We start from the raw sequence: 22,580 nt of genomic DNA, 5'->3' as shown, positions 1-22,580 counted from the left end.
CATGTACAGATGTCTGACCCTCGCATAGCCGCTTGCAGACGTAAATTTTACAGCGAGGATCTGTGAGTTTTTAGATTATGCGTCGCATAAAGCGGGGAGCATGATTTACGCAGGTTCAAACTCATTCGGGAAGCGCCAGCAGCCAGCATCGCAAGCCAGCATCGCACGATTTGAGTTCAAATCGCGCAACTATCTTGCGCGAAATATTGCCGCACAGCCCGGAACAGCCTCTACGCCACCGAGTTCTCACAACGCCGGACGCCCTCGATAGCGAGCGACAATGAATTCGCTGCCGCGCTAAACACGCCGAGCTTGCCATCAACGCAGCGCCGCTACGGCAGACAGTCCGCGGCACAAGCGAGTGTATCCATCAACGGGGAAAGTGGGAGTCGCTGCGATTGGACGCTCGCTTTATCGATTTTCGAAGGGATGCTGTAGGCTCGGATCGTCATTGGTCGATACGTGGGACACAGACGGGCGCACCTCTTTTTGATTGGTCAGCAGCGAGTGTGTGTTTGTATTTCACGTCAATAACCGTAGGCTAATCTTTCGCGTACAGTAGCGCACCTCAACTTGCACTGTGCAGAAGCACATACCCTTCTATAATCGATCGAAATACAGTCGTGGATCTCTTGTTTTACTAATCTGATATAACAGCACAATAAATATTTGATCGTAGATAAAGTATCAATCAAACTAAATACAAATATGTTAATAGAGGCTATCGAAAACTAACGAGCGAAACAAATATTTGCTTTGATCGGAACAGCAACAGTTTCGTCTGGACACTGTACTTCACCCAAGTCGCTTTACCCATCTGGGCGCCCAGAGAAGCCGCAGTCAACGTTACAAATCCGCCTGTGGAGCTCAATCGCGAACGCCCTCCACCACACTCGAAAAGGCCTCGTTGCCCGCGCGCTCCGCCTCCTGCCCCGCCGGATTCGTTCTGCCGACCGCAGGCCAGGCCTTCGTCCACACGCCCCGCTTTCGAGTCGACTCGGCCGTGGGACGCGCCCTTTCTTTCGATCTTCCGGCCGTTCTGCCGAGGCAACTCAGTCACTGCCTTGTCAGTTGCAGCACCGCCTCGCCAAGAGCAGATCCCCCAAGCTTCTCGCGTTCTCGATGGACGCTACGGCGATGCCATGTCGGACGGACAGCACGCCATCCCAGACACAGAACCCCCGCCGCAACAAGAAAGGTCGCAAGAAGAGCAATAGCAACAATGAGTCGGCCACTGCAACTCCAACCACGGCCGGCACGCGCCGTTCCCGCCAAGACAGCAACTGTAGCAGTGGCAGCGGCATCGACGCAGACGAGCGCCGGCCGACCATCGCCTCGGTCTCAGCTTCAGCCCTCCACCCTCGCCTGCATCGCATCCTGAGGGAGGCCAACGCACCAGCATTGGCCATGGATGTGACGGGCCGCGTCACATTTTGGAACAACAAATTGACGGAACTCTCCGGGTTCCCAAGCGTCGATGTGGTTGGCCGGCCCATAACAGAGCTTGTAGTAACCGACAGGACGGCTGAAGTCACGCGCGGACTCAAACACGCGCTGGCCGACGTTAACACCACAGTGCACGGCGTGGAGATCGAATTGAACACGCCGGAGCTCGGCCGCAACGTGAAGCTGCTTGTAAACTTAACCGTCGACGTGGACGACAACAACAAGGCGTCGAATATCGTGGCCATCGGACAGGACGTCACTGTGTGGATGCAAGGATCGCAGTACGCGCGCGTAGCGCAGCAGGCCAACGCCCCCATTGTAGAGCTCGACCGAGACGGACGCATTACGCTATGGAACCCCAAGGCCGAGGCTGTCACGGGTTACGCTATTGATCAAGTCGTAGGCACGCCACTGGTGGACTTAGTGCACGATGAATTCCGTGTGCTTGTGGCCGAACTTCTGGCCCGTGTTGCATCAACCAACACGTCAGTGTCAGAGTTCGAGTTGCCGCTCAAGACCGCGAGCGGCGCGCGTGTGGAGCTGCTGTTGAGTCTTACGCCACAGACCAGCGTCGATGGAGCAGGCACGACGGTGAACCGCATCGTGGCCATTGGACAAGACGTGACGGCCCGTAATGCGAGCGAGATGGAGTACAGCAAGCTGGTGGACTCGGCCAACGCCCCCATTTTCGGCGTGGATACACAGGGTTGCGTTGTCATCTTCAACAAGAAGGCTTCAAAGATCAGCGAATACTGGCCCGGTGAGGTCATGGGCGTCGATCTGGTGTCGTTCTTGATTCACGAAGACTATCGCGAGAAAGTGGCCGCAGTGTTCCAGAAGGCTCTACGCGGTATCGAGACGGCAAACTTTGAGTTTCCGCTGATTACTAAGCACGGCCGGAAGGTGGAGATCTTGCTGAACGCCACGCCGCGCTACAATCACGCCGGCGCCATCGTTGGTGTGGTCGGTATTGGACAGGATATTACCGAGCGAATTGTGCAGGAGCAGGAGTACAACCGCCTCATCGATACAGCCAACGCACCTATTGTAGGTGTAGACAAGAAGTTCTGCGTGACGATTTGGAACAAGAAGGCGGCCACGATCACGGATTACTCGTACACACAGGCGATTGGCAAGAATCTCCTTGGTTTTATCGCTGAGCATGCACGCGATACGGTAAAAGACGTGCTTTCAAAGGCCATGGGAGGTATTGAGACTCCTAACTTCGAGTTTCCCTTGGTGACGAGGAGTGGAAGACAACTGGACATTCTACTTAATGCAGCGCCGCGATTCGATCACAGTGGCGCGATTACTGGCGTGGTAGGCACTGGACAAGACTTCACTGACCAGCGAGCACAGGAGGAAGAATACATTCGACTGATTGATACGGCCAATGCGCCGATTTTTGGTATCGATATGGATGGACGTGTAGATATTTGGAACCGCAAGGCTGTAGCCATCACGGAGTACACGGTGCTCGAGGCACGAGGAACGCGGCTAGTTGAGAGCTTCATTCCTCATGACTATCGCGCTGGAGTGTCCGACGTTATGTCGAAGGCGATGGAGGGAGAAGGCACTGCTAATTTCGAGTTCCCACTTATCACGAAAACTGGCCGACGTGTGGATATCCTGCTGAACGCTACACCGCGTTACAACCAGCACGGCGACATTGTGGGCGTGGTCGGTATTGGCCAGGACATCACGGAGCGTATCGTACAGGAGCAGGAGTACAGTCGATTGATTGACACTGCCAATGCGCCCATTTTTGGTGTGGATATGACGGGTCTTGTAAATATTTGGAACGATAAATCCGCCGAGATCACGCAGTTCACTGCGGACGAGGTCATTGGCAAGGACTTGGTGCAAGAATTTATCTCGGAAGGATACCGCTCTGCTGTGGGGCTGGTGCTATCGCAGGCGTTGAACGGCGTGCAAACTGCCAACTTTAATTTCCCACTAATCACCAAATCTGGACGTCGAGTCGAAATTTTGCTGAATGCCACGCCGCGATATAATGAACTAGGAGAAATCGTTGGTGTGGTGAGTATTGGCCAGGATATCACGGAACGAATCGCTCAGGAACAAGAATACAGTCGTCTTATTGATACTGCTAATGCTCCCATCTTCGGAGTGGACAAGGAAGGCTGTGTCAACATCTGGAACAAGAAGGCTGCGGAGATTATGCAGTACTCGAACAACGAAGTGGTGGGTGAGAATTTGGTTGAAAAGTTCATCACGGAAGACTACCGTGAAGCTGTTGGCGCTGTGCTGTCGAAGGCTCTGGATGGGATTGAGACGGCGAACTTTGAGTTCCCATTAGTGACAAAAGCAGGTCGTCGTGTGGAGATTTTGCTCAATGCTACGCCTCGGTTTAATGAGCATGGAACGGTTATTGGTATGGTGGGTATTGGACAGGACATCACTGATCGTATCGCGCAGGAACAAGAGTACGCTCGATTGATCGAAAAGGCAAATGCCCCCATCTTTGGTGTGGATTCAGAAGGAAAGATCAATATCTGGAACCATAAGACAGCTGAAATGACGAGATTCTCGAAGGAAGAAGCAGTTGGTAAGGACTTGGTGAGCTGGGCAATCCCTGAAGAGTACCGCGATGCTGTGGAAACTATTCTGTGGAAGGCGCTGGAAGGAGATGAAACGTCAAACTTTGATGTCGAACTGAAGAAGAAGAATGGCCGCACTGTGAATATCCGTATGAATGCCACTGCGAGGTTTGACCAGCACGGCCAGATCGTGGGCGTCGTGGGTATCGGCCAGGACTTGACAGATCGTATCGTGCAGGAGCAAGAGTACACGCGTCTGATCGACACAGCCAATGCTCCGATTTTTGGCGTGGATGCTAATCTATGCGTGAATATCTGGAACAAGAAGGCAGCGCAGATCACAAAGTATACTACTGCAGAAGTTATTGGAGAGAATCTGGTGGAGACGTTCATCTCTCCGGAGTATCGACCTGCAGTGGCCGACGTGTTTAGTAAGGCTCTGAATGGCATCCAGACAGCGAACTTTGAGTTCCCACTAATCACACGCCCCGGCACACGCATTGAGATTCTTCTGAACGCCACTCCTCGCAATGATATGCACGGGAATATCGTTGGTGTGGTGGGTATCGGTCAGGATATTACCGATCGTATCGCACAGGAACACGAATACTTCCGACTGATCGATACGGCGAATGCTCCGATCTTCGGTGTGGACACGTTTGGCTGCATTAACGAGTGGAACCAGAAGATCGAGGAGATTACGGGATACCACAAGTCGACGGTTCTTGGGCTATCGCTGGTGGATGCGTTTATTAACGCTGAGAACCGATCTGAAGTGCGGAAGCTACTGAACCAGGCACTAATCGGTATCGATGTTGGAGAAATGGAGCTGCCAATGACGACCGCTGCTGGCCGGTCCTTGCTGCTGCTAGTGAATGCTTCTAGCAAGAAGGATATGCACGGTAATATTCGTGGAGTTATTGGAGTGGGGCAAGACTATACTGCCAAGAAGCACATGGAGGCAGCGAAGGTGAATTTCCTCGCTTCGTTCAGTCATGAGCTGCGAACCCCGCTTAACGGTGTGCTTGGTATGCTAGAATTATTGCGTGATCAGAAGTTGGACAAGACGCCGGAGCGCTACGTGCATATCGCTTACATTTCTGGATCATTACTGCTGAATCTTATCAACGACATTCTCGACTTGTCGAAGATTGAAGCAGGACACATGGAGATTTCAGCGGATCCATTCCAAATGGAAGATTTACTGGAGTACTCGGTCGAGATTTTCAAGTTTAAGGCGCGCGAGAAGCACATCAAGCTGACTTTAGAATGCTCGCCAAAGGTTCCTAAGCGCGTTATTGGAGATGTAAGCAGACTACGTCAAGTGCTGCTGAACTTGCTGTCGAACGCTATCAAGTTCACGAACGAAGGATCCATCACCGTGCGATGTAACATGGTGCCGTCTCCGGATTTGCCTAAACACTGCGTGAAGCTTCTGTTCCAAGTGATTGATACCGGTGTAGGCATGGATGACGAGGAGAAATCGAGACTTTTCTCGCTGTTTACGAAGCTTGAGCGTACGCGCAAGAACAATCCCACTGGTTCAGGCTTGGGTCTTGCTATCTGCAAACAACTCGTGGAGCTTATGGACGGTGATATCGACGTAGACAGCGAACTGGGCGAGGGATCCGAGTTTTTCTTCACGGTTGTGGTGCGTCGCCCGGAAGACGAAGAAGACGAGCTTATTCAGAAGTTCCCGGCCGTCTTGGCCGCGGAACCAGGTGCCGTTTCCTCTCTAGCAGGTAATAATGCAAGACACAACGCGTCTATGTCGGAGCTGGTGCCGAAACATGCTCGCATCTTGGTGGTGGAAGACAATGAGTTTAACTGGGAAGTCGTCAAGAGCTTCTTCATGGAGGACAACCATCTGCTGCAGTGGGAAACGAATGGGCTGGACGCGTATCAAATGTACCAGGAGCATCACGATTCGTACGATATTGTGCTGATGGACTGTGAGATGCCGATCATGAACGGATACGAGTCCACCCGTAACATTCGAGTCTTTGAAAAGCAGCACAAGCTCCCGCGCATCCCCATTATTGGCGTAACCGCGTACGCTATGAGTGGCGATCGGAAGAAATGTCTGGACGCTGGAATGGATGAGTTTATCGTCAAGCCTATCTCGAAGACTGAGCTGCGAAAAGCGATCCGGAAGTGGATGCGTGTTCGCTTCTTGGGTCAACACTGTCCTCGTCCCTCTCGAGTGGAGTCTGTGGATACATCCAACATCGATACTGATGCGTTATGTAACCAGCACGCTGCCAACTTGGTCGCTGCATCGAGACACAAGGAGAAGCTGGACCTCGACCGAGCCATTTCCGACTTAGAACTCGAAGATCCCATGATGATCGGCCAGCCTAGTGGCATTCAAACCGCTGCGGGCTCAGAAGCACTGCTCATGTCACTCACGACTATTAGTGAAAGCAAGAGCAACTCGACCAGCTCGGGGACTGTCGGACGCACCATCGGACCTGTTGATGTCTTGCGTGAGACGCCTGAAGCGACGAACTCGATGCAACATCCGAGTGGAGCACCGCCTACACATCCTGGGAATCTCGTGAATGCTTCGAATATTGTCGGCACGAACTTGTTTGCAGCCGCGAAGGCAGCGGGAATCTACCCGATGAATGCGACTGAGCCTACGCCATACTCGAGTCCGAACTCGTTTGCGTCGAGTGATGGCAACAACCAGCAAGATTCAGAGAGCTCGACCATTGTGGCGAACAAACCAGCGCGAGCGTACTCGTCGACGATGGCTCCTGAAGATATTGTGATTCCAACGGGCGACCCGATTGATTATTCTTTGGGTGTGGAGCAATGTGGGGCGAATGAGAGTCTGTTCGTGAACCTACTGGAGAAGTATGCAGGTTTGAGCGAGGAGTTCATGCGACGTATCGAGGAAGCGTACTCTAACGACGACTTTGTGGTGCTACGACGCGAGAGTCACTCGCTGAAGGGATCGTCTGCTTATGTTGCAGCCATGCGTGTGTCCAAGGCAGCATTCCGTGTGCAACTAGCTACTGAACATGTGATGGAGGAGTCTGCTACGGAAGACAACTACACCTCATTGAAAGACGCGTTCCAGCTGCTCAAGAGCGAACACCGTGCTCTACGTGGTTACCTTCGTCGTAACTTTTCTTTCCGCACGAGTACCGGCAATGGAGGCCAGGAAGCCAAGAAGAAGAACAATGGAGGAGGCGACAACGCCTGCGTTGTCATGTGAGCCATGTGGTGGGCTTCAGGGGGTATATTTGCTTTTTATAAAAGTGACAACGAAGCAGTGAAGGCGATGAGGATCGATAGAGTGCGTGTGAGCTTGTCCTCGGCCTTCATTGCGCCGTAGAAATGTAACTTATAATTGATAGCCTTGCTTGGTATCGGATGGTGAGTTGGCTGGAAGTTTTCGAGTTGGTACGTGGTTATTTGGATTGCTTGGTGTCGGTGAAGTAGGTCTCCTCGATGTCATTGAGCAGGTCGTTCATCGCTTCTTGGAACTTGGCGCATACCAGTGAGCGGTTGGCACCGATCTGCTCAGCGAATCGCGATAATTTTCTGTAGGTAAGCACATCAAGGGGTGAGGACTACAGTTCACGATGCGTAGTGCGGATATGATGGGACTTACGCTTTCTGCATGGCAGGTAAGAGCTGGATCCACGCCACGATGTCGTCTAGTGTGTATTCGTGCTCCTTGATGAGCTCCTTGGCGTCTTTCAAGTAGTGAAGAGCCACTTTCTGCACGATCTCGTCCACTTCCGCTTGCTCTTTGCTGTCATCCTCGACGCTTTTCGCGTCATCTTCGTCTGCACTTCTTCGAGTTTGTGAAGCTGCCTGGTCCCCACAGTATCGCTGGATGAACTCGTGCTTAAGTAGCTGCTTCACACTCCATCGCTCGGTCTGGTCTTTCTTTAAACACTTGTCCAAGAAGTCACAGAAGAGATCCGAAAACTCGCCTTCAGGTAGTCGAGGTGGCTATCGAGACATCGTCAGACTACCAGAAGTACAGGGAGTGTTCATAGATTACTTACCGGCTCGTTCCGGATCATGTGCAGTAGTTCCCAGTACCCTCCTCGCGAGGAGTACGGGAACTTCCCAAGCGCACAAGTCATGATGGAGAGACCGAAAGACCAGACGTCCGATTTGTATGAGTATTCCTGGCAAGATTAGCATCAAGTATCAGTGGATTTAAGTGAGTAACGAGTGCGATGGTGCTTTACCTCACTGGCGATTCGCTCTGGAGACATATATGTGAGCGTTCCCACGAACGTCGTAGCTTTAGCCATGGAGTTCTCCATTTCCCGAACGATCCCAAAGTCTGAGACTTTGACGTCTCCGAAGTGATTGATAAGAAGATTGCTGGGCTTGATATCACGATGGAGTTGGTGTGTGCTGTGGAGAAACGCGAGTCCTTTGAGCACGCGGAATGAGATGTTGGCTAGCACCACCTCACTGGTACATCCTCCGGTATCTACGATGTCCTGGAGAGATCCACCATCCATGTACTCGACCACAATCGACACGTTGCCTTCGTTCGGGTTCATGAAGGCGTCGTACAGACACACGAGCTCCGGACACGCTACACTCTGCCGCGGCGACTCTGCAGCTTCTGCATCCGGTAAAGTGGACAGATTGTTGTACAGAGCTTTGAGTTCCGCGATGAGCTGATGTCGCTTTTCGTGCTCGAAGACAGGAATGACTTTCACTGCCACGAGCATCAAAGACGGAACATGAAGAGCTTTATGCACCACGCCGCTAGCTCCACGACCAAGCACGCCAAGCTTTACCAAGTGCTTCTTAGTATGCTGCTGTCGTCTGTCAGATTGAGTACTCGGAACGCCATCCGAATCTCGATCCGGAGAGCGAGTGAGTCCAGTCTGCTTGATCTGGAAGCCCACAGCGTCAAAGGTTCCTGAAGCGGACAAGTCGTACGATTTCTCCAATCGATCCGTGCTGGCAGTATGCAAGTCTAGTTGGAAATCGACGCCAAGACCTTGCACGAAGTTGCGCTGGATGCCTCTCTTGCCTGAGGACGAGAACGTTGGTGACGTTGAAGTGCCTGGTCTTAAGCCTAATCCGGTTGGACCCGAAAGCTTCGGAATGTTTGTTGCTTGACGGCCAGGTGCTCCTTGAGCTGGAGCGTTGACTTCTACGTGTAGATCTGAAATTTCCAGTTTGATCTGGGAAGGTCGTCGACGTCCACCGGTTGCAAGATGCGCTTCACTGCTTTTCTTCTTCTCGGCGACTTTGGGTTTTCGACCTTCCTCTGCTGCTTCATCTGGGTCTGTGCGCATGGATCGGATACGCCTCATGTCGTTGGCTAAAGACTGCACACTACGGGCTGCATGTATAGCAGGATCGCCTGGATGTTCCATCTTGCTTTCAGCTCGAGAGGACGAATCTTCTGGGCGGTGTCGATCTAAAATCTTGACTTCTGGCTGCTTGAGCTTGGATTCTCGCACTAAACTTTTATCATCGTCTCCAAGGTGAGAAGCACTGGAAAAAAAAAGAAGTTAAAACTCTATCTTGGTTACTTAGTAATGGGGAAGTTTCGCCAGCCATACGATCGTCTCTCGTCTGTCGAAGGAATCGAAGAGATCTGCAATGACAACAATAAAACCAATTGATGTTAATGATACTAGGCTAAACCTGAGGGTACTGGTGTCCTTACCTTGGACTCAGCCTTGCCTTTGTTCACCTATTCAGTCAACCCTGTTAACATGAGAACTTTAATTCAAGAAAGAACGCTTACAAACCTGTGGCTTTGCCTCCCATTCCTCATCGTTTGCAGTGGCTTTCATCATAATTTCTCTCTCACAAGGAGGAGAACAATTGATAAATGCTGTTGGTCACTGTGGCCGAAGGTCGTTACGCTTGAAGCGACGCGAAAGATTCAAATTCAAACGGTCTTTAACTATTGGACAAGTTGAAGTTGTCCGAGATGGCTACACTTAAAGATGCAGCATACGACGCAGTTCTGCGACTCGATCTCGAGGATATGGCGGATGATGCGCGACGAAAGCCTCAGTGGCCGCTTTTCTGGCACTAAGCTCTTTCTCCACACAGTAGAGATCTTGTACGCGTTGCTTGGCTGCAGCCTTCAAGTCCTTGGGCTTGGGCATTTTGCCAGTGTGCACCGCCTGCTTGATGTCGGCCGTCGCAAGCGGGATCTGCTTCTTGACGAACAACTTGCCGTCCTTGGTCTCCAGCCACTCGCGAGCTGCAGCTCCAGCGGCTTTCACTTGTGCGTCCACGTGCTGCTGTTCCTGTGTTTTACGGCTTCTTTCCGCGAGTTCGATGGCCTCACGCCACAGTTTCTCAGCTTGAGGGATCAACTGCTCCGACAATTCCATCACGGAGGCGAGCTGCTCTTGAGCGTGTGCGGCGTCGCGAGCACGAGCGAGTTCTTCGTTGCGCCGGATTGTTAGCATCTTGAAGCGGAGGTTGCAACTAGAATTGACGCCAACCAGTAGCTCGTACACGGTAAGAGTCGATAGACAGCGATTCCGATCGAGCTGCAGCTTGGCGATGCTGAGAGGCTGCAGATAACGTAAGAGTTAGGTCGATATAACAGGTATTTTGCGGTCTACTTACTGTCTGCCGCTTGTAGTTTTCTGTGGATAGAGCGACCACCACAGCGTCCGTGTGCTTCAAGAGGTAGCGTAGCAGCAAGACTTGTGAGGTGCGGGCACACCAGTGCAGAGCATTGTCACCATGCGCGTCACGCTGTGCAGTGTCTCCTCCAGCCTCCACTAGCAGCTTTAATATCTCGACGCGGTTGGTAACTGCACCAAGTGAGTTCCTGCACGCTGCGATCATGGGCGTCGTTAGGTTGTACTGCGTGTCGACAGCATTCACAGCGGCCACGCAAACCTCCGGACTGAAGTGGGTCTGCATGAAGGTCACTAATAAGCGAACGATCTTCACAGACCCCAAGTAACTGGCTTCATGTAGGAGCGACTCGCCACCTCCACCACCTTCGACGCTCTTACTGGCATTACGGACATAGTCCTTCCTCAAGAAGAACCGACGTCTGTCCTCCTCAAGAAATGTCTTGACAGCTTGAGCGTCATCGGCTACGATACTGACCCAAACGTTCACGAACGGCTCGATCTTCGTCTGACTCTCCTCTGCTTGTTTAGCGGCTGCTTGAGCCGTCGACGCAAGATCTGGAGCTCTCGACTTTGGTCGCTGCTGCTTCTGCTTCTTCGCTTCGACCACTTGCTGCTGCTTGATCCAGAACTGCTCCGTCTCGTCCTTGATCTTCAACGCCTTCTGTAACCACGGAGGGTATCGAGGAACTCCTTTGACCGCACCCGCCATTGCTCGTCTGTACTTAGTACAGATCCTAGAGTCGCTTCAGCTACCCATAAAACGTAAACCTATTTGATAACCTCTCCTTTCTCTTACTTGACTGCCTCACGAGCGATTTTATCGTCGAGATACTGCGTCGTCTTGTCCTTTGCAGCTTTCTTGGCAGCCACCGTTTGTGTGATTTGAGCCATTTTGTTGACACTCGTGCCGATGACAGCGTCACCGGTTTTCAAAGTAGTGTGGTTGGGTAGAGAGCGAGTTGCGTTGCTGGCCAACTGACCCAGACTCAGTGAAGCCTTGTACTGCAACTCCTCGTCAGTGGATCGAGCTCGGGCGATACGTAGTAGAGCCTGGATGCCTCCTTCCTCGGCGATACGCAGGTGATTTTCGTAGTTGTCCGCTAGTTTGAGTAGCGCCAATCCAGCATAGTGACGTGGCTCGGCATGTACCGACATCATGGCGATAAGAGGGCGCAAGGCTCCACGCTCGACAAGACGAACCTGGTACTCCCGGTTTGACGCCAAATGGGCCAATGTGAAGGTCGCGTACTCCTGACACTCCATGTCCTCCACACAAGCCAAGGCGATGGCAGCGTCCAGTCCTCCTTCACGGTACACGTCGTCATGGTAATCTGTCTGCTGCTCCACCACCAGAGCGAGGATGTATCCGCAGTTCCTCAACGTCTCTGTGTCCACACACTTGGTCAACGCGATTACGTGTGCCAGAGTGCCCAGCTCTACCAGCTTCTGCAGCACATCTTTGCTTTCGGCCAACGAGCCAAGACAGTAGAGAGCGCAGCGAACACACTCTTCATCTGTAGACGCTAGTAGAGCCAGCAAAGGCAGCAGTCCGCCGCTCTGCATCACCGACATCTTCGTCAAGCTCTGTTTACCCAACGCCAACGCGTTCAACGCCAAACAGCCACAGAGCTGCACGTCTGCACTGGGATAACGCAGTAAATCAATCAAAGGAGGTACAGCGCCTTCCTCGATCAACCGGAGCTTGTTGTTGCCCATTCCACCGAGCGCCAGAGCTGCTAAAGCCAACGATGCGTACCGCTGGATCTGTGCATCTGGAAACCGGATGAGGTGTGTAAGTGGACGAACAGCGCCTTGTTCCACGATGAAAGCCTTGTCGTCCCCTGATGAAGTAACGTTGCAGATCGCTAGCGTGGCGAACCGTTGAGTAGCCACATCCAGGGATCGAGTAAGACGGAATAGTGACGGCAGAGCACCTTGTCGCACCAGCTCAGACTTGATGGAGTTCGTGATGGACAAGGAAGCGAACACCCGCGCACAGTCACGTTGCACTCGAGCGTCATCATGAGCACCTACGTTGATCATGGCTGAGATCGCACCTTCACGTACAACATCCAGTTGATGTTCCAGCGAATCTGCCACATTCGCCAGAGCAAACACGCAATCTCGCTTCACTTCCAGGTCGTCGTAGGCGCAGCACCGGAGGATCTGCGCTAAGCCGCCGTCACGGACAAGCTTCAGCTTGTTTTCTTCGTTAAGCGAGAAACTGGAAAAGGCTGCGGCTGCTGTGCGTTGGTAGTCGAGAAGTGGACTCTGCGCCAGCTTTATGAATGGCTGTAACAATGATTCTTGCACGATATGAACGCGGATTGTCGGGTTGGCCGAGAGGAAGCGCAGACCCATTGCTGCGTACCGTTGCGTGATGTCATCTGCAGACTCCGTGAGCTGGATGAGACTCAAAAGAGCTCCTTGCTTGTACACAGCCTGGTGGTTCTCCTCGTTGGAGCAGAGATTCGCCAGTGCGCGACTCACATCTTGTAGAATCTCCGCACTGTCTTGAGCCACTTTGGCCAGCGCAACGAGCGCACTGGTCAAACCTTCCGCCACAATCTTCTGCTGGTTTGTTGGGTTCTCCGACAAATTCGCGATCAGGCCAGCACACTGACACTGCAGATCTCGAAGCCCCTTTGCTCCAGGATTCGTGTTCAGACAGCGTAGCACTGGACGTAAAGCACCTTCGTCGACGACTTGCTGCTTGATTTCTGGATGAGAAGCGGACGACGTCAAGTGACGCAAAGCTGCCACTGCAGGGGCTTGTAGCGTAGCGTCCACATCCCGTAGAAACGTGATAAGAGAGTTTAGTCCACCTTCTTCCACGTACTTGCGTCGGAACTCGCTGTTAGCTGCTAGGTCTCGCAACGCTAGAACACTCTGGCGCCGCGTATTGAGCTCTTTAGCGTGAAGAAGGAAGAAGAGAGTCTTCAGCCCTCCTTCGTGCACTAAGCCGCGGTGGCTCGCGAAGTTTGGAGCGAGTTTTCGAAGTGCTAGAGCGGCATTGTACTGACACTCTGGATCCAGTGATAAGCCGAGATGAACAAGACCAGGAAGACCGTCAGCGATCATATCAGTGTGGTGCTCGAAGCTGGACAGCAGATTGGCGATCGTACGTGACGCTTCTCGGTGGATTTCCTCGTTTCGGTGCTTCATGAGAGCGATCAGGAAGTCTCCACTGCGTTCTGCGACGAAATGCGAGTGCGTATCGAGGTGCTCAGCCAGATTAGCGAGTGCACCACACGCTTGTCTCGCGACTTCAAGATCGGAGGACTGGGCCAGCTTGATAAGCGGACGGAGCGCTCCTTGCTCGACGATCTCGACCTTGTATTCGTCACTGAGGGATAAATTACAGTACGTAGCGGCTACTTCACGCTGCGTCTCGAGTTCTTCCGACATACCAGCAATAGCCAATGGAGGTAAGCCTCCACCACGTACAATTCGCCCGCGATTTTTAGCCGAGAACTGGCACAGACGACGAAGCGCCGACACCGCCAGTGTGTGTGAATTCGAGTCCTCTGCATGCGCCAACATAATGAGAGCTGCGATTCCGCCTTCGTCTCCAATCGCGGCGCATTGTGCTGTGTTACCTGCAAAGTTTGCCAACGCAAAGGCAGCGTACAGCCGGATATCTTCGTCCTTGGACTGACCCAGCCGCAACGCCACTTTCAACACACCACGGTTGATCATGTGGTCGTGGTTGTTCTCGTTCGCCGCCAAGTTCGACAAGGCCATGATCGCAAACCGCTGACTCTCCAAGTCGTCTTCGTCTTCCGTGAGCGCAAGAATCGGAGCGAGGCCACCATGAACGAGCACCTGGACCTGAAGAAGCGGGTCGCACGCCAAGTTACACAACGCAATGCAGGCGTATCGGCGCACACTCGGGTCGGCCGCGTCCTTCGCTGCTAGCAACAGAGCTTGCAATCCTCCACCACGCGCTGCAGCTGACCGCGTTTCACTATTCGCTGCCAGGTTACACAGCGTCATTGTGGCGTATCGTTTGCAGTCCCCGTCCTTCGCTCCAGCCAGCCGAACAAGGGCAGACTCAATGCCTGCCTCGACAAGTTTGAGTTGATTCGCTTGAGCACACGACACGTTGTACAGCGCCAAGGCCGCGCTACGTTGACACTCGAGATTTGGAGACAAGCACAACGCTCGGAGAGGTCGAAGAGCATGTCGCTCCACGACTATGAGGCGATTCTGACGGTGTGCCGACACATTGGCTAGCGTCATACTGGCATAGCGAGAACACTCTGGGTCGCCGGATCCGGCAAGGTCTACGAGTGGATCGAGGCCATCGTCCTGTACCACGAGATGCAGTTGGTTGGCAGGATTAGCTGTCAGGTTACACAGCGCCATGGCTGCGTACTTGGAACACTCGACGCTCGGAGACCGCAGTAGAGCTACAAGCGCTCGCATAGCACCGGCCTTCATGATCTTCTGCTCGTTGCTAGAGTTACTTGACAAGTTACAGATAGCCATACCTGCACAGCGCTGGATTTCTTGGTCTCCGGTCTCACTGAGCCGAGCCACAAGGGCAGGAAGAGCACCGGCGTCCACGATGCGATGCTGGTTCTCTGCATGGGCGCTGAGTCGATAGAAAGCACGAGCCGCGTACAGCCGCGTAGACGCGTACTCGCTCTTTAAAAGATCAGACAGCGGGACGAGACCGCCCAGCTCGGAGATCTGGAACTGGTTGTGCGAAGTGACGGCCAAGTTGCCCAGACACATCGCAGCGTCACGTCCACAGAACTCTTCTTTACTTTGCGCCAGTGTGAATATAGCACGGAATTCCTGGAGCGAAAACACGCCGAGGTGGTTCTCGGGATTACTGGATACGTTGGCAAAAGTGCGACTGATGTGCCGCGAGATCTCTGCGTGATAACTGGCTTTCGTGAGCTCCAGAAGAGCTGGTAGCGCACCTTCACGCACCATTTGCACTTGGTTCAGCACGTTCTCACTCAGTGTAGCCATCGCTCCAGCGCATTGAAGTCTCACGTCGTCGTCCTCTACAGCACAACAACTGAAGAGCGGAGGGAGGCCTCCTTCATGCACAAACTGCGTCTTGCCTGGAGCGTAGAGTGACAGATGCCGCACGGCTGCAGCTCCCATGGTCTTGAGCGTTGTGTCGGCACTGCGTAACAGCGAGATAAGCGCTAACATCGTGCCTCCGTCTTCAGCAAGTGTGGGCTTGTTGTCTTTATTCGCCGTCAGAGTCTTGAGGGCCGCCGCTGCTTGACGCTGCACGTCCAGTCCAGGAGCTCCAAGTAGCAAATGTAGCGTCTGTACCGAGCCACTACCAAGCAATGCTCGATGCGTATCGAGATTGCTCGTAAGCTTGTGCAGCGCTAGTGCCGTGTTGTATTGACACTCTTGGTCCTCTATCTTGGCGACTCGAGCCTCAGCAGCAAGCCCTTCTTCGTTGAGTAGTACAGCATGGAATTCTGACGTACTCATGAGGTTTGCCACTAGTCTAGAGGCTTCACGGTACACTGGCAAGTGTCTGCTTCGCATTGCCTTGACTCCTACATGCACCGCGTGGACATCGATCATGAACTCATGTGTGCGTACATTTTCTGCAAGATTGGCAGCAGCTCCACAAGCATTTCGTGCGACTTCGATATCAGGGGATGAACACAAAGCGAATAACTGCTGGAGCAGTGCCGGTGAGCTCGCGAACGTGAGCTTGTTACTTTGCGCCAGGCTCAGATTGCACAGACACGCTGCGGCTTCACGCTGGTTCTCCAACAACTCCGAGTGTCGAGCACAAGCCAAGAGTGCTGCTGCTAGATCCTCACGATGCTGTGAAACCATAGACACTCGATTCACATCCAAGTTCGTGATATGACGCAGCACTGACACAGCGTGGCATTGAGCACTGGGGTGCTTGGCTTCCTCGGCATCAAGTGCCAGTCTAATAAGAGGACCGCCGCTGTTACTGAGCTGGCCGATGAGTTCGTGGAGTGACTCGTTAGTGGCTATCTTGCCGAGCGCGAAGGCAGCGTAGAAGCGCGTTTCCATGTCGCTTACTGCGTCTAACGCTGCGATAAGTGCTGGTAAAACTCCGTTATCCACGAATGGTTCATGGTTCGCCTCGTTAGTGAAGATGCAGCCTAGCGCAAGCAAAGCGAACTGACGAGGCTCCGGGTGGTCGGTGTCGACGGCTAGCTCGATCAAAGGCATGACAACCTTCTCACGCAGTACTCTTGAATGGTTTTGCGGGTTAGACACGAGGTTTCCGAGGCCCACAACGCCAAAAAGCCGAGTCTTGGAATCTGTGTGCTGGATAGCGCGTACAAGGAACTCGTGACAGCCGTCGGCGAGCAGCAAGTCGTGGAGCGCATAGTTCGAAGAGAGGTTTGTAACACATTTGACTGCTTCACGCGCTACTCGAGCAGGAGATCCTTGCGTCTCAAATTCCAAGAAGAACCGCAGGCCGCGCTGGTCCGCAATAGCTGAATGGGTATCGGAGTTTTCTGCAATATTAGCGACGCTAGCGCTCGCAAACGCTGCTGTATCTTCGTCGCTTGACAGCATCAGCGTGATCAGCGCACCCATCAATGGGGAAGACGCAATAGCCAGCTTGTTCTTCTCAGCGAGTGACAAGTTGTACGCTGCCATCGTAACCTCACGGTGTAGCTGTACGTCGGGTGAACGCGCTCCAAGCACCAAGGGCTCCAGTCCACCTTCCGAAACAATGTGTAGACGCGTCTCCGGTCGATTGGACAGGCCACGAAGAGCAGCAATCGCCGTCTTCTGGTCGTTCACGTCGTCTGAACAAGCGAGCTGGATGATAGGGGGTAGACCGCCCATAGCTTCGACCATTTGTCTGCGATCCGGATTGGCCGCGAGGTTACACAACGCAAAGGCAATGCAGCGATGGGTTTCCAGGTCCACACTGTTAGATACCTCGATGAGGGGGGATACAGCGCCCGCTGCAACCAATTCATCTTGATACTCGGCTTTCGCAGCAATGTTACCCAATGTCACGGCTCCAAAGAGTCGATACGTAGCGTCAGCGGAGCACAGGAACGCCACCAGTGACTGCATCTCGCACGCCGCGATAAACACGTCGGGATACGCACCGACGCACCCACTGAGAGACAAATTGCACAGACACGCCAGCACTTCTTGTTGCACGTCCATATCCTCAGACTTGGTTAGTGCCAATAGTGGGCGCAAGACACCACGACGTACGAGTTCACGTCGTGCTAGCTCGCTCACGCACAGTCCACGCAATGCACACACAGCACGGTACTGGCACTTGGAGTCCTGCGACTCTAACAGACGCAGTAAAGCTTCCAGGAAGGCATCTCCAAGCTCTAAAAGCACTGTATGGTTCTCCGAGAACGCTGTGAAATTGGCAGCTCCGAACGCCGCGCCGTTCCTCAACGCCATGTCGGCGTGCTGTAGTAAATCTGCGAAGAGAGGGAGCACTCCAGCGTCAACAAGGACGGACTGCGTAGCACGTACGCTGGCGATGTTGGTGAGCGTGAAGACGGCATATCTCTGCGTGTCCAGATCGCCGTTCAGCGAGCCATTAGCGAGCGCCACAAGCGTTGGCACGAGTGCATCTTGCACAATCTTGGTGATGTTTTCGACGTTCGTGGAGAGATTCGCAATGCCCATTGCTGCATAGCGCTGGCTAAGGAAGTCTGGCGCGTTCAATGCAGCCATAAGCGGTGCCAGACCTCCAGCCGACACGATCTCAGCTGTGTACGCATATTCCGCTGACATGTTGGCGATCGTTCGAAGCGCTTCTCGCTGTACGTCCACGCTCTTCGCACGCAGCACAAACTTAATGTGCTGTAGAACTCCATTTTTCACCATTCGGCCTTGATTCTCCACTACCTCAGCCAGATTGGCAAGTACTCCACACGCCTGATGCGCAACTTCTCCATCCGCTGAGTGTACCAACGTCAGCAGAGGTGCTAGACCACCTTTGAGTACGATGACGACCTTGTTATCTTCGCTCAGGGATAAATTCCGCAACGCAGCACAAACCTCGCGCTGTACCTCGACACATTCCGACAACGCGAGCTTGAACAGCGGAGGAAGAGCACCAAACGATACGGCCTGAGCGCGATTCTTGGCTTCAACAACCATTCTTCGCAGAGCAAAACATGCTTGGAGATGTGTGTCCTCGTCAGCATCATGTAGCAGTGCAATAACAGTACGTAGCACACCCAACTTGGAGATCTGAGCACTGTTCGTTTCGTTGGCTGCTAAATTGTTCAGCGCAAAGGCAAGCGCACGACGAGTCTCGAGGTCTGTAGCCTTGTCCACCGTCATGAGTGCAGTCACAGCACCTTGATCAAACAAGTCGCGGTGATTCTTGTGATCCACTGCGAGATTTCCAATGGCCAACGTGCCGAATCGTCTACACATCGCGTCTTCGGTCTCCTGTGTAAACGCTGAGATGTAGCGCAGTGCATTGCTACGCAGTAGAGTAGCTTGACTTGACGGCTTGGCTGCAAACAAGGCAAGACAGCGAGAAACCTGGCGCTTGACTTCCAGCTCAGCACCCGTTGCTAAGGCGTACAGAGGCGTTAGCACGCCTTCTTCCAGCATCTTCTTGTGCGTGTGTCCTTCGATCATCTCAGCCAAGTTTGCTAGAGCACACACAGCCTGTCGCTCACGATACGAGTCTCGACTGCTCGCCAGAGCGATGAGCGCAGGCAGACATCCACCGCGAGCCATCGTGATCTTGTTCTCTTCACTCAGCGATAAATTTGAGAGCGTTGCAGCAACCTCACGCTGCACTTCGATGCTCTCGCTTGAGGCTGCTAGGATCAGTGGCTCCAGTGCGCCAAGACGTACCACTTGTTGACGAACAACCTGGTTCACTGAAAGTCCTCGAAGTCCAGCAATCGCTTGGAACTGCACGTTGGCATCTCCCGGGAACGCAAAAGAGATGATAGGTTGCAAACAGTTGACCGCTACGATCCGCTCGATATTGTTCGGGTTACTGCACAGATTGCCGACCGCGAAGATGGCGAACTGGCGGCACTTGACGTCACGGTGTTTCGCGTAACCAGCGAGAAACGTCAACGCCTTGTCCAGCAATTCCTCGTGGGTTGACGGCGAGACGGCTAAGTTGGCGAGCACCAGGAGACAGTACCGGATAACATCGTTATCTGCCAACGAACGCGGGTCCAAAGCTTCCTCAATACGCGCCAGGATGGGAGGAAGTACACCTTGCGCTAACAACTTGGGCTGGTTGTTCACGTTTGTTCCAAGGTTGCACAGAGCCATCGCTGCCATGCGCTGACAGTCCACCACTTCGCTTCCCAGTAGCTGTATCAATGGGGGTGCGGCACCTTGACGCAAGATCACTTCAGCGAAGTCACAGTTAGCCGATAAGTTCCCCAGCGCTCGAGCGGCTTCACGTTGTGCAATGATCCCTCCGTGTTGCAGAGCCTCCACGATAGGAGGAATGGCTCCGTTCGACACGAGGTGACTCTGGTTCTCCACGTCTTCGGCTAGGTTGGCCACTGTACAAAGCGCTTGTCGTTGAACGCCCACGTCTGTATGCTTGAGCGCTCCAAGAATCGGCGGCAAACCGCCACACTTGCAAATGTCGGACTTGTTGGCGTCTGCGAACGACAGCGTGCAGATAGCAGGCAGGACGTCCGCTTGCAGGTCGGAGCTCTGCGTTCGCGCGAGGAAAAGCACCGGCTCCAGACCACCTTCCTCGGTAATTTGCTTGCGCAGATCAGCGTTCAGCGCGACCTTGACGAGCGCGAAGGCTGCATACTGGCGAACTTCTTCGTCTGGAGCACTTGACAACGAGATAAGCAGCGGTAGCGAGCCTTCTTCGACGATGGCGCGGTGGTTCTCGACACAAGTCGCCAAGTTGGCAATGGCCAGGATAGCGAACCGCTGGATCTCCAACTCCACATCCTCTGACCGTGCAAGGGACATTAGCGGCTCCATGGCTCCACTTTCCATTAGCAGTTCACGGATCGCTGGGTTCGTAGCCAAGTTGCAGATTCCTAGTGCGCCAACACGTTGTGAAGCCATGTCGGGCGATAGCAAATACGAGATCAGTAGCTGATGTCCGCCGTGCTCGATGATGTCTTCGTGGTTCAGTCGGAAAGCCGAGAGGTTCCCCAGAGCGCGACCAGCTTCACGTTGTACCTCGACAAACTGAGAGCGCATCATGGCAATGAGAGGAGGCACTCCTCCGTCGGCGCAGATCTTCTCCTGATTTTCTTCCACCTCTGCAAGGTTGGCCAACGTAGCGCAACTCTGTCGAGCTAGCTCCATGTCTTCGGACTGCGAATGCGCGATTAACGGAGCCACGGCGCCGCTCTTAGCGATCTCGTACTTGGTTTCTTCACTCACTGACAAATTGCAGAGCGCAGCGCATGTCTCTCGTAAGATTTCCAGATCGTCAGACTGTAGCAGTAACACGAGAGGCTCCAGTCCGCCTTCCTGGAGAATTTTGACCTTGTTCGCCTCACTTACTCCCAGTCCGCGTAAAGCAGCAACAGCTTGGTGATGCACATCAGTGTCTTCAGACGACGCCAGGGTGATTATCGGCTGCAGCCCTCCTTCCTCCACCATACGCGTGTGATTTTGTTCGTTCGACGCGAAGTTCGCCAGCGCAAACGCCACATAGTACTGGCTCAGTGCGTCAGCCGTACTTGCCAATGAGAACAGGGACAGCAGACATCCAGCCTCTACCAGCGCTGGGTGGTTGGCTTTCATCGCAGCCAAATTCGCTATAGCGAGCACGGCGTATCGTCGCGCTTCAAGCTCGCGGTCGAAAGCTTGGGCGAGTGCGATGAGCGGTGTAATCGTCCCCAATCCGACGATCTGGACCTGGTAGCTCGCCGTCGTGCTCAGGTTCGCCAACGCTAACGCGGCGTAACGTTGACAGACGTGGTGGTCTAACACCAGCGCTGCAGCAAGAGGCTGTAGCACTCCTTCCTTCATCAGCGCAGGCTGTACTTCTTCGTTTGCTGTGAGGTTGGCGAGACATCGACAAGCCTCTGAGCGTGTGTTGAGATCCCTGGCCACTGCCAACGCCATAATAGACGCCAGTCCGTTCTCGCGCAGTAGTTTATCGTGCAGTTCATGCAGCTCCGTCAAGTTGGCGATCGTACTGCATGCATACTCCTCAACAGCAGGATCACCCGAGAGCGACAGCGAAATAATCGTCAGCAGCGCTCGATCCGAGATCTCCACTTTGTTTTCTGGGGTAGCTGAGAGAGCACAAAAGGCCGCTGCGACTTCACGCTGGAGGTCAGGCTCATCTGAGCGTGCCATGAGCACTAGTGGATCCAGCATGCCTTCCTTTACCACAACAACTCGATTCCCTGGAGAGATACAGATGCCGCGAAGACACGCAAGGGATTGCCGCTGCGCACTCAATTCCTTGCAGCATGCCAACGCAATGAGGCGTGGTATAGCGCCTTCTTCGACGATCTGGGGACGATACTCGTTGTTTACTGACAAATTCGCGAGTGCAAACGCGCAGTAGACACCGGAATGGACAATCTCCGGGTCCAGCAGCTTGACCAACGGCTCAATTGTGCCTAGTTGTACGATTTCTTCATGATTCTCGGGCTCGGCCGCCAGGTTACCGATAGTCATGGCAACGTACTGCTTGGCGACTGCATCATTCTCGCTGTCTTCGTCCTTGAAGAACTTGACAAGTGGTGGCAGCACACCATCCTCTACGATTCGAACGCGACTTGCCGGACACGATGCCACGTTCGCCATGCACAGGCAGGCGAGACGCTGTGCTTCAGGGTCACTAGACTGGATAATCAGCGTCAACAAGGCCTTCACCACGCCTTTGGATACCATCTTTTCGTGGAGTTCAGCATTGGTCGATATTTCAGCCAGGCTGAAAGCCACATCCCGCTGCTCGGTCGGTTTGCGCTCGCGACGTCCGCGCGCAATCAACTGCTCTAACACCTTGGACATTCTCGTTAGTATATGTGTT

General features: G+C 53.5%; 4 protein-coding genes across 4 annotated transcripts; 1 reads left to right on the top strand and 3 right to left on the bottom strand.

Annotated features, from left to right (window-relative positions):
- The first annotated feature begins 786 nt into the window (after nt 1-786).
- On the top strand, nt 787-7,761 carry PPTG_09332 (hypothetical protein). Its single transcript, XM_008904255.1, has 2 exons — nt 787-7,565; nt 7,646-7,761. The coding sequence occupies exon 1, from the start codon at nt 1,123-1,125 to the stop codon at nt 7,228-7,230; it is 6,108 nt and encodes a 2,035-aa protein (XP_008902503.1). The 5' UTR covers nt 787-1,122; the 3' UTR covers nt 7,231-7,565; nt 7,646-7,761.
- Nucleotides 7,240-9,805, bottom strand: PPTG_09331 (STE/STE7 protein kinase; the record flags this gene model as incomplete). Its single annotated transcript, XM_008904254.1, has 7 exons — nt 7,240-7,559; nt 7,630-7,976; nt 8,033-8,158; nt 8,222-9,497; nt 9,566-9,600; nt 9,673-9,699; nt 9,758-9,805. 7 exons carry the CDS (start codon nt 9,803-9,805, stop codon nt 7,427-7,429), a joined length of 1,992 nt encoding a protein of 663 aa, XP_008902502.1. The 3' UTR covers nt 7,240-7,426.
- A 147-nt stretch (nt 9,806-9,952) lies between these two features.
- Nucleotides 9,953-11,324, bottom strand: PPTG_09330 (hypothetical protein; the record flags this gene model as incomplete). Its single annotated transcript, XM_008904253.1, has 2 exons — nt 9,953-10,540; nt 10,596-11,324. 2 exons carry the CDS (start codon nt 11,322-11,324, stop codon nt 9,953-9,955), a joined length of 1,317 nt encoding a protein of 438 aa, XP_008902501.1.
- An 83-nt stretch (nt 11,325-11,407) lies between these two features.
- Nucleotides 11,408-22,561, bottom strand: PPTG_09329 (hypothetical protein; the record flags this gene model as incomplete). Its single annotated transcript, XM_008904252.1, has 1 exon — nt 11,408-22,561. The coding sequence occupies one exon, from the start codon at nt 22,559-22,561 to the stop codon at nt 11,408-11,410; it is 11,154 nt and encodes a 3,717-aa protein (XP_008902500.1).
- Between the last annotated feature and the right edge of the window lie 19 nt (nt 22,562-22,580).

The sequence above is a fragment of the Phytophthora parasitica genome (genome assembly GCF_000247585.1).
Source record: "Phytophthora parasitica INRA-310 unplaced genomic scaffold supercont2.17, whole genome shotgun sequence".
Lineage (NCBI taxonomy): Eukaryota > Oomycota > Peronosporomycetes > Peronosporales > Peronosporaceae > Phytophthora > Phytophthora nicotianae.
Note: the sequence above shows the minus strand (reverse complement) of the source record. Positions and strands in the feature narration are given on the sequence as shown.

Bases quoted from the DNA above. Each gene is read 5' to 3' on its own strand.
- PPTG_09332 (XM_008904255.1), top strand. From the start codon at position 1,123: ATGGACGCTACGGCGATGCCATGTCGGACGGACAGCACGCCATCCCAG.